At 41.4% G+C, this 11,994-nt stretch overlaps 2 protein-coding genes across 3 annotated transcripts in view; one reads left to right on the top strand and one right to left on the bottom strand.

Annotated features, from left to right (window-relative positions):
• Nucleotides 1–816: 816 nt before the first annotated feature.
• Nucleotides 817–3,406, top strand: SARC_06506 (hypothetical protein; the record flags this gene model as incomplete). The annotated part of the gene is made up of 2 exons (XM_014299581.1): nt 817–1,073; nt 2,820–3,406. The coding sequence occupies 2 exons, from the start codon at nt 817–819 to the stop codon at nt 3,064–3,066; spliced, it is 504 nt and encodes a 167-aa protein (XP_014155056.1). The 3' UTR covers nt 3,067–3,406.
• Nucleotides 3,407–5,057: 1,651 nt separating this feature from the next.
• The window catches only part of SARC_06505, a 7,545-nt gene continuing 608 nt past the window's right edge, over nt 5,058–11,994 (bottom strand). The window contains exons 2-10 of one of the 2 annotated variants that reach the window (XM_014299580.1): nt 11,401–11,532; nt 11,008–11,119; nt 9,385–9,893; nt 8,327–8,463; nt 7,772–7,830; nt 7,327–7,460; nt 6,818–6,885; nt 5,688–5,844; nt 5,058–5,249 (exon numbers count right to left, since the gene is read on the bottom strand). In XM_014299580.1, the coding sequence (XP_014155055.1) occupies nt 5,100–5,249; nt 5,688–5,844; nt 6,818–6,885; nt 7,327–7,460; nt 7,772–7,830; nt 8,327–8,463; nt 9,385–9,893; nt 11,008–11,119; nt 11,401–11,532 (1,458 nt within the window). In that variant the 3' untranslated portion in view covers nt 5,058–5,099. Of the gene's footprint in view, nt 5,250–5,687; nt 5,845–6,738; nt 6,886–7,326; nt 7,461–7,771; nt 7,831–8,326; nt 8,464–9,384; nt 9,894–11,007; nt 11,120–11,400; nt 11,533–11,994 lie in introns of those variants that run through there. The other variant, XM_014299579.1, reaches the window with a different exon arrangement.

Below are 11,994 nucleotides of genomic sequence, written 5' to 3'. Positions count from 1 at the left end.
TATTCAGTTGAGCGCCTCTAAAGTACCATTGGATTGGCACTGGCACAATAAGACAAAATATCTATATACTAAAATAATCCAACAACTACTGAGGTTACCCCGTACATACGTGCTCGCATATATGTATGTATGTATATGTTAAACATATGTATGTTTGTATAGATTGATATATGTATGTATGTATGTGTTAAACATGTGTATGTATGGCTATGCGTAACATGTGTACGTATGTATTGTCTATACAGTGTGGCCGTATATGTCATTTAACTGTCATTTATGTGGTATTATGTAAATCAAATATGTAACCTAGCCGTACCATATTGCCTGCTCAGGCACACAATGATCTACGCCCAGTCACTAAGATATATACATTCTGAATATTCTTAGGGCTACCCTCTCTGCAATTCTTCGCAAAATATAGTTATATGTGTTTACTGTTCGTAGCTGTATGTATAGTCCTAGAATTTAGGTTTACGTATGTTCCTTTAGTGTTGAGTGTTATGCATGTATAGTCCTTTAGGATTTAGGTTTAAGGTTGTGTATGGTCCTCTAGTGTTGTTCTGTATGGTCCCTAATGGTTTAAAGTTTATGTATGACTCGTGGGTTTACTATCATAACACAGGCAGACATCCTGTAGTACAGCACGCTCACCCACGCCCGAGCACTCTGTAGACTCCGTTATACATATAGAAATCGGGTCATACCCACCGCATCTTACATATTATATCTATACGTATCAGTTGATATTGTATGAGCATGACCTAATTTCTCGTTCTTCCTGATATCACAGGCACAGCTACCCCGTACTACCGTGAGATGATCTATGCGGATGTCGCATGGACTGGAACCTCCTCTGCGTTCTTAATTTTGGCGTGTTTTGTCAAGGCCAAATTTCTGGATGACAGAAGTGTCCTGTTCCGCGCGGTTACCATGGTGATCCCCGTTGCTATGGTTTTTGGCGGGGTTTATCTGCGCCAGGAAGGGTTTGGGTGGGTGGATGAGGCCGAGTACATCGGAACGACTATTGTGGCTGCCGCTGTCGCGGTCTGGTTGCTGATTTTGACACCTGACAGGTAAGCTGTCAGCAAGATGAGTGTAATGTTGGTATTGGTGTGCGCATGCGATGACAATGCCCTGATAGCTGTATGTGCGAAACCCGAAGAGATGCGGGTTGATTCTTAGGTATGTACACTATGTCATCACCTTACAACCCTATGTGCGGATTCCATAGCTGAACTGGTGGGGGGGGGGGGGAGGAGGGGCTTTTTCGGGGTCTGCATCTTTGTTACCCTCTGTCATCTATGTTTTCAGTTTCCTTAGGAATTGTGTGTGGAGCGACCTATTACAAAGGAATAGGTTTTATGATTGAGAGGACTATGAAAACCAGAGGAAAACTCATTCAATGTATTAGGTTTTAGGGTTTTTATGAACCGTCAAAGTGAAGAATTCAGTCACGTATCTTTCCCTTAGCGAAAACCGATACCGAGTTCATGCTGACACATACTGACAGGCATTTCATTTCTGTAGTTTGTAGATACTTGCACGGCTAGACACAGTCATAGGTCACGCCCCCCTACCTTTAGAGCTGTTGACAGTCAGAGATTATAGTCACATCCAAACACAATGTACTGATTGTTTTATCTACGCTTATGCAGAGTGAAGTTACTTGCATGACACAGTCATATGCCACTTCCACTTACCTTAAGAGCTACTGACAATAAAAGAGGTTATAGTCACATCCAAACATAATGTACTAATTGTTTTATCTACGCTTATGTCGAGGGAAGTCACTTGCATGACACAGTCATAGGCCATTTCCCATTACTTTCAGAGCTATTGACAGGCATAGAGGTTATAGTCACACTCGAACACAAAGTACTGATTATTTTATCTACGCTTATGTAGAGTGTAGTTACTTGCATGACACACATAGGTCACTTCCCTTACCGTAAGAGCAATTGACAGGCATAGAGGTTATAGTCACACTCGAACACAATGTAATGATTATTTTATCTACGCTTATGTAGAGTGAAATTACTTGCATGACACAGTCATATGCCACTTCCCCCTACCTTAAGAGCAATTAACAGGCATAGAGGTTATAGTCTCATCCAAACACAATGTAATGATTGTATTATCTGCGCTTATGTAGAGTGAAATTACTTGCATGACACAGTCATATGCCACTTCCCCTTACCTTAAGAGCAATTGACAGGCATAGAGGTTATAGTCTCATCCAAACACAATGTAATGATTGTATTATCTACGCTTATGTAGAGTGTAGTTACTTGCATGACACAGTCAGATACCGCTTCCCCTTACCTTATGAACAATTGACAGGCGCAGAGGATATTTTCACATTCGACCACAGTGTAGTGTCCGCTGTAATTGATACCCCTCACATAGCTCGGCGAGCTTGTGGATGTCCATTCTCTCACCAATAGCTAAGAGATAGTTAAACAATTGTCAGTATATGTTTGGTGTTATGTCCTCGATGATCATCTTCTCAGTCCAACAATAGTACTAAACAAACCAACGGTAGTAGAAATGGTGAACCACTCTGCCTGCTTGTTAGTTCGGTTGTTATCGAAAGATGAGTCACAACCGCACCACCTGCCATCAGCTCTACTTGCTTTCAACATATTCAATCACGCTCAAATGTATACCTCTCCTCTACAGAGTTCGTCTTCAACCACAACCCGTTTCCTCACGACATTGTGCTTGCCCTCTCTCTAGCGTACTATCAAACGAAGCAGTACAACTGTTACCTACCACCCCTCACACAACTGCCTTTTGGTCCCATCTCGACACACACACAGCGGAAGCCAGAACACCTCAGAAGTTCTGTACCTTGCGCTGGTTCTCCTGGGGGGGGTGATCTTCCCGGGCGGATTAGCTCTGGACCGATACATGTGCGACTACTTTGGAACACCGTACGGAAATATGTTGCTACCTGCGTTCTGGGGGTGTGGTATAGCCTTCGTGGGTCTGTACTTGTACTCGAAGTCGGTGGTGGAGAGACAGTCGGTGGCAGAACAGGTCAATGGCAGGAAGAAGCGCATGTGAACACCATGTGGCATGGGCGTTATACTTGTAGATGAGTATATGTGTCCGGGCAAGTGAATGGTGTGAAGGTGGATTTACATTCTATATATATCCATACAAGGTACAAAGGGTTCTACATATATAGCAACAAGGTACAAAGGGTATCCTGTGGGTCAATACTGAATCGTTCAGCACTTCTAAAACCCTAAACTCCAAACCCTAAAACCCTTATATAGGTCTGTAAATGTTTGGGGTTTCAGTGAACATTCGGAAAGTCGATAGTTTTCAGTTCAGTACCTTACGCCAATCGAACCACAGGCAGCAATATGGGTTAAAAACAATAAAAGAACACTACGCAAGAGCTCTGAGTAAATTCAGTCTACTAGTCAAAAGAGATATAACTGCGCCTGACTGACCATCCCAGTGTATTACACACAGACACACGCAAAAACCAGTGCAGACAGATACAAAAAAACCAGTACACAGACACACACAAAAAAACCAGTGCACACAGTCACACGCAAAAACCAATGCACATAGACACATAAAAAAACCAGTGCACACAGACACACATAAAAACCAGTGCACACAGACACACAAAAACCAGTACACACAGACACACACACAAAACCAGTGCACACAGTCACACGCAAAAACCAGTGCACACAGTCACACGAAAAACCAGTACACACCACCACGGCACAGAAGGATATCACTGCACTTTCGCAGAAGTAGGCTAGTTTTAACAGCGTACATCATATATATATATATATATATATATATATATTGTTAGTACTATTGGTATTATATTATAATTCATATTAGTATTATTATTAATATTAATATTATTATTAGTATTCTTCTTCTTAATCTTATTCTTAATATTTTTTTTATTGTTAGTATTATTATTATTAACTTTGTTATTATTATTATTTGAAAAACCCCACATGTACCACCTGTATTACATCAACACACTCACATGTGCTTAATCTCAGTCAACAACTTATATCTATTATACATTCGCACCTGTATTCCTTCTATATATCCCGCTTGTGCTTATTATATATTCCCACCTGTATTATACCAATACACTTTCTTATATTCCCACCTGTATTATACCAATACACTTTCTAAGTAACGCCCTTGTACCCATTTTATATTAGCACCTGTAGTCATCTGACATCCTTTTCCCTTTCATTTGAGGCATATCACTCGATATCTTTTATTTTTGCGTTTACCTGAGCGCTGTTCCTCTGCAGTTAGCAACATTGTCCCGAACCCCATCCAGCACATTCTGGACATAGTTATTTGTATCCCACTTGTGTTTAATTCATCTGCCGTTTATCTACTAAACACTAAACCCTAAACCCTCGACCATAAAACCGTACACGCTAAAACAGTAAGCCGTAAACCCTAACTTCGATATGGTCTCGAAAGCGTCAGTAGTCTCCTATTGAAGGCCTGACATTGATAATATATGTGACAGATTGTGATAATTACTTATTTGATTTGAGAAGTGAATTGTTTTCGTTCCATAGCCTATTGACAGTAGCCTATTTATAATTCACATAAGGCACATAAGGCTTGACTCAGGTTTCTTCAATGCCCTATTCCTGTTTTTTTGAGGGTGACGTATATTGTGATTCGATATCGTATTTTCTTTCATTTGAGGTGAGTGTTCAATTTAAGAGGCTATGTGATAACTACCTTTATTCTATATCCTATTCCTATATATTTGAGTTCTGGACTTCGGTATCTCCGATGTCCTATTCCCATTTATTCGAGGTGTGCCGTATATTGTGATGCGATATCTTATTCTCATTTTTACTTTTGTTTGTTTTTTTGAGATATTACTGAAGTTTATTCTTTGATATATATTACTTATGTTTGTTTTTTGAGATATTACTTGGGTACTATGCAGTGGTATTCTTTGCGTGTGCACACAGACACACATCGCACTCAGAACACCCCTGCACACAAGTATTATACAAAGTTTATTCTTTGATATATATTGCTTATGTTTGTTCTTTGAGCTATTACTTATGTTTATCCGATCACCTATTCCTATCCGTTTGACTCTGACTTATATTTTCTCCACGGGTCTGCCTTTGTCTCAGCTGTTCCTCTGCAGACTTCACCGTGTCTTCAAACTCCTTCGCGTTTACGATTTGATCTCTCGATCGCCAGTAGTCCCGTTGCGACGGCTGTGAGAATGAACCGAAGCCAAATTAAATAAACGTTCTTTGTAATTCTCACGGACGAATGTACATATACATACGCTTCCGAAAGTAGACAAATAATACGTTTGTTTTATATAGTAATATATAGTAATGCTATGTACAAGTCGAATAAATTTGTATATATGCATGGTTTGCGGAGAAAGCAGCGAAAAGCTCCTTACAGCCTTGGTATCAGTATTGTACCAATCGCTCGTAATAAGTGGTATGTACTTCTACAAGGCACAGACACTTTAAAAGAATTACAAACATGTACACACATACAATACTATACATGTGTACATAGATACGCTTGCTGCGGCATGTACATACAAATAAATACACTCATACGATACAATACATGTGTACATAGATACGTTTGCTGTGGCATGTCTACATAGATACGTGTGCCGCGGCTGCCCATACCTCGTACAGGCGTGACTTCCACGTCTCACGCGTGTCCTGTTCTCTGCCATTGACCCATGACTCATAGCACTGGTCGAGATACTGCGCCAGTCCTTCGTAGCCCCACTTCTGAAAGCCGTACGTATGCAATTCAATCGCACACGCACTCGGGTGTAGCCTGTGCACGGGTGGTGAATCGTCGTGAGATCACAACCAGATCGAGATCTACCATGTGAAAACGAAGGTTTTTCTCCAGAGACTCGAGAAACACCAAACGTAGTGTGCGATATGTGGGCAGATTGTGTGTGTGTTGTGCCACACAACTGCCACCACTGAGCTAAAACTATGTTTTGTCTCTCTAAAACTTGTGGGTAACCAGGTTTATCATCATATTCTCAGTTGTGTGATATTGGCCAGAAATACACTGAGAGGGTGATGACGGAGAGAAGTCGAGTGGCGCCTGAGGAGTCGAGTATAGCCGTGCTCTATGTACCATTAAGTAACTACAATTCATATATATTTAGATTGCACTCTATTTTAGACAGATATATATATATATATATATATGTATGTATCTTTCATTTTTTTAATTATAAATTGAACTCTATTGTTTGACAAGAGGATGCACCATGGCCCGCCCGTTGCAAACACTCGCGTAAAGCATAGTCATCGTGATCCATTTTTAGATATTTGAGCACATCTTAATCGGACTAGATATAACATGTCACAGCAGTTGTTCACCTACCACATAGATTCTACTGGTCTCAACAGGATGAGGTAGGTAGGCGTGCCAAGTCGGTGCGCATATGTTCTAAAAATAGAACATGCTCATCGGATACTGAGCGTACACGCACAGGTGCAGTGGTTCATATACCCGCCTATAAAGCACTAGTGAATATGCTATAAATAGAACTGCATGGGTCGAAGTCTACCTACCACGCATCATTTGCAAAGCCCACCACGTGCATCGTAATATTAATATAATCACCAATGCGCAATCGTATACTTTCAATAAATAGACTGCACGAGTAGACTTGTACCTACCAAACAGTACTACTACGTCCACTCCATGCATCTTGTATTCCTATATTGTACCCATCCCATATTGTATACGTTCTATAAATAGAATGCTAGGCGTGCATTATACCTACCACATCGTATTGACCATGCCCGCTCCATGCATGCCGATGTACAGATTGGCTTTGCGGACTTCGATAATCTGTGATAGCGACAAATACGCATTTTAGAATTATAACGTTTTAGGATAAGTTTCAATGTAGATCAGACTAATATGCAGAAAAAAAATTCGTGTGAACACACCCAGAGTTTGGATGTGATATATATATATATATACATACATATATATAATATAATATATATATATAATATAATAAATATATATATATATATATATATTATTATCTATATCTATCTACTACTATATATATATATATATATATAATACATACATTGACCTGTGCAATGGTAAACGCTCTTCACACAACACATACATTAACTTACACCAATGTATGTACACTTCACATGACACAAGCGTGCGCACAGGTACACCAACAATCATCCAGTATGCAATAAGTTAAAACATATGTAAGTGTATACTAACATATACACATGTACACGCTCACAATACAATTACACACACCTGCTCGGGCACAGTCATCGATGCAAAGTCAACCCTATGTATGGTATAGCCCCGGCTCTCCAGCACATCGATCATCTCATCTCTGTTCAGGATCTTGCGATATTGGTCTTTGCCAGTATTAAACCGGGGTGCATCTGTGGGATGTCAGGGTTTATGTAACGCATATGATAGTGCCGAGGTGAGATGCGTGTCGTGCATATAGTATACACCTATGGTTTCTACGGGTACAACTATATACATAGAAATCGGTTACATGATCATACTATATATATATATATATATAGAACAATACACCCACACGTACAGGAAAACAAACAGCCTTGTACATCATCAAAAATACTATCTGCATAACTGAGTACTCTCTCGCAGTATGAAATACAGTCATGTACACTCACTCAAGTACTTCTACGCGTGCCTGTTCATATGTTGACATATCAGCCCATACCTCTGGAAACCAACAGCACTCGTTTTGGCTCCATGGCGACATCCTGCAGACCTAAATTCCTATGGCATTCCAGAATCCAAATAAGGTTCGAGATGAGTCTGGGTGACATATATACCCTATACTCGATCATCCGTAGGGTTTTTAGGGGTTCAGGGTTGTGGAACTCTAGTAGAACACTACACTTAGTATTCGCATGCAGGTCTCTATACTCTCCCAATGAGTATAAACGTGTGTCATATGTCTCACTCGGAAATGTTTAAGTTTAAACGGATGTCGTATGTCCCTTGAAAATTTAAACGTATGTCATATATCACTTAGAATGTGCGTTGCTATACCACACACCACCGCATGTGCCCGACAAAAATTAGTTGCATGTCCAATTAATACGACACTAGTTTGGTATTTAGTCGCACACAACTCAACTAATGATCCCTGAACCCGGGTAGGTACTTGAAGTATCGTACACAGACAACAAAGCTCACCTAACAAAGTGTAGACTAATTCCGTGTCCTCGTCCCACTAATGCGACACTAGTCTGGTATTAGTTGCACACACCTCAACAAATGATCCCTGAATGCGGGTAGGTACTTGAAGTTCTCGTGGTGGATCTGCAACATGCGGTCGATGCGACTCCTGCGCTGCGGGTCTTTGGTTGTGTCTCTGGTCTGTATGGCTTTGGCCAGAGATTGATCCTGTAAAGCAATATAGCATGTCGAGTTGCTTTAGTATTTAATACGGTTTGTGGTAGTGGTTCAGCTGAACTGCTTTACATGGCGATTTGTTAGTGGTTTTGGTTTACGTGTAGGTATCACTGGCGAACACTGGCTACCTGAAATATAACTCAGTTTTAAGATTTTAGGGAGTTTTAAGGGTTTATTAGGGAGTTTTAAGTTTTTAGTCACACAGATTAAACCCAACGGTACAAAGTACTACTTTGATACTCCGTGCACTGCTATACTATCTGTCACAATACACATACCGCACCTTAGCCTCAAGACATGCATACATACCCTGTGCTCACATCGCGTTCTTTCTACACACACTTCCATACAAACATCTTCATACCTTGCACCTACATCGTGTGTACTATTCACACACCTCAAAACCAACACCATCATACCCTGCACCTACATCGTGTTTACTATACACACACCTCTGAACAAACACATTCATACCCTGCACCTACATCATGTTTACTATACACACACCTCACACACCTCTAAACAAACACATTCATACCCTGCACCTACAATATTTGTACTATACACACACCTAAACATGCACTTTCATACCCTGCACCTACATCGTATTTACTATACACACACCTCTAAACAAACATATTCATACTCTGCACCTACATCGTATTTACTGTACACACACCTCTAAACAAACACATTCATACCCTGCACCTACATCGTGTTTACTAAAAAACACACCTCTAAACAAACACATTCATACCCTGCACCTACATCGTGTTTACTAAAACACACCTCTCATTCATACCCTGCACCTACATCGTGTTTACTATACACACACCTCTAAACAAACACATTCATACCCTGCACCTACATCGTATTTATTATACACACACCTCTAAACAAACACCTTCATACCGCGTGCTCCATCTGTGGCCCAGTCAGCATCGCTCCGCGCGTTTCCATGCCAACCACCGCACGACTAAAACACGCCACCTCTGGCACCCGCCCACTCGCGCCATTGCCAGTGCCACCGCTACGCTCAAAAAGACTCTCTCGCACATCATAGAGTTCATCCATATCCCCGCGCCGTGTGGCGTGGTAGTTAGACGCATCGGCGGTAGGCGCCGGAGGCAGCCCGTAATCCGTCGGCTCGCCCCCGTGACCAATGACATCATCGGCGTGGTCTCCGCTCACGCTGTTATCCGCGTGTCCGTGGTAGATCGCGCGGTGCAGTAGAGCAGCGCCGGACTTCGGGAAGGCAAACACGCGGCGTGTGCGTAATAAGGCCATCAGCAGATACGCAGACGCGTGCGAGGAGGTGTGGGTGTGTGTGTGCGGGGGCACCAGATGCATGTGGTCGTGCGTGCGTGTGTCGTGTGGGTCGTCTTCTGCTGTTGCGCCGTGGTTGGGGTGGTCCTGAGGGGCTGTGGGGAGAAACGGCAGTGGTTAGTGTTGTGTAGGGTGTAGCTCTACTGTAGGTAGGTATAGAGTTGTAGTAGTGTGTGCGTGGGTTTGTGAGAGGTGGCAGTGGTTAGTATTGTGTAGTGTGTAACTCTGCTGTAGGTAGGTATTGTGTTGTAGTAGTGTGTGCGTGGGTGTGTGAGAGGTGGCAATGGTTAGTGTTGTGTAGGGTGTAGCTCTGCTGTAGGTAGGTATAGTGTTGTAGTAGTGTGTGCGTGGGTGTGTGAGAGGTGGCAGTGGTTAGTGTTGTGTAGGGTGTAACTCTGCTGTAGGTAGGCATAGTATTGTAGTAGTGTGTGCATGAGTGTGTGATAGGTGGTAGTGGTTAGTGTTGTGTAGTGTGTAACTCTGCTATAGGTAGGAATAGTGCTGTAGTAGTGTGTGCGTGAGTGTGTGAGAGGTGGCAGTGGTTAGTGTTGTGTAGTGTAGAGCTCTGCTGTAGGTAGGTATAGTAATGTAGTAGTGTGTGTGTGTGTGGGTGAGCGGTGGCAGTGGGTAGTATTGTGTAGTGTATAGCTCTGCTGTAGGTAGGAATAGTGCTGTAGTAGTGTGTGTGGGTGGATGAGAGTCGGTTGTTGTTAATGTTGTGTGACGCGATTGTTGGTACTGACCTCCACATGCTCTCCGAGTAAGTGTCTATATTCAGTTTCGTACGTATACCTACCTATGCTTTGCAGATAGAATCTTTTACATTGCAATTGCCTAATTCTATATGTGTTATTGACGCGACTGCTGATACTGACCTCCACATGCTCTCCGAGTATGGGTCTATATATAGTTTCATACTTATACCTACCTATACTTTGTGAACAGAGTCTTTTACCATACAAATCCCTCCTTCTATATGTGCAATTGACGCGATTGTCGGTACTGACCCCCACATGTTCTCCAAGTATGTGTCTATATGTAGTTTCGTACTTTTACCTAATGCACATCTCCCTGCCTTAAATCCATGAGTTTATTGCTACTGAGCTCTAAATGCTCTTTGAGTAGAAATCTATATTTAAAATGAGTAGTTAAACCTACAAGTTGCTCTCTGAGTAGAAATATATATTTAAAATGATTAGTTGAACCTACCTGTGAGATCCACGTGTTTGTTGATACTGGTCCAAATGCTGAAGGCGTTCAACACATTGAAGAAGTAGTTGCCTGTGGGCACCGTGAACAGTACTGTGGTCCCTTTTACCATCTGTGATTTACACGTACAGTCAGACCTGTTTAATAGTCATCTGGTTAACTAGTCACATCCGCACATATCAGGAGACGTGAATGAGCTAGCATGCGATGTATTGTACACTATACGTTACATACGAGCTGAGATGTCATAGAAGCTATCATGTCCACTTATGCGCATATGTGCACACATGCAGAGATGCCAACGAATTGCCAGTTTGTATGTAGAATGTACGAAGAGGCATATATATATATATATATATATCAAACACATCTCATACACACACACACACACACCTGCACGTCCTGTGCGGTAGCCTCTCTGAGTTCTACTTTGAAGGATGTGGTGTGGTCTTTCACTTGGAACACAAGGGGTTCGTAGTTGGACAGTGGTGACGTTGTGAACCACTGTTCCGGTACTTTCTTGTGCTATAAATAGAACCCGAAGAGTAACGTGTGGTTTAGTATGCTGTTGCTGACACCATGTTGTATCTACATATGAGTCATGGTGTGTGTGTTGGATAAGGCTCCTGTGCAGACGCTACACGTACAGCCAGATGTACCAGATGCCACAGCCAGATGTACCAGATGTACCAGATGCCACAGCCAGATATAAATTTTGATTCGAAGTAACAAATTCCACTTTCTGTATTTTTTGGGGTCAGAAGAAAATTCCTAAAGACAGGAAGGGTATATATCATCAATATGCATCGAAATATGTGACAATATCTTCATATATATATATATATATATATATATATATATATATATGTGTGTGTGTGTATATATATGACACACAACACACAACATATATATATATAATACTTATACATATATATATACATTTATATGTATATATATATATATATAAATATATACAAATACACACAC

The sequence above is a fragment of the Sphaeroforma arctica genome (assembly GCF_001186125.1).
Source record: "Sphaeroforma arctica JP610 unplaced genomic scaffold supercont1.467, whole genome shotgun sequence".
Classification (NCBI taxonomy): domain Eukaryota; class Ichthyosporea; order Ichthyophonida; genus Sphaeroforma; species Sphaeroforma arctica.
The sequence above is the reverse complement of the archived record's forward strand: the minus strand, read 5'-3'. Positions and strand labels throughout refer to the sequence as shown.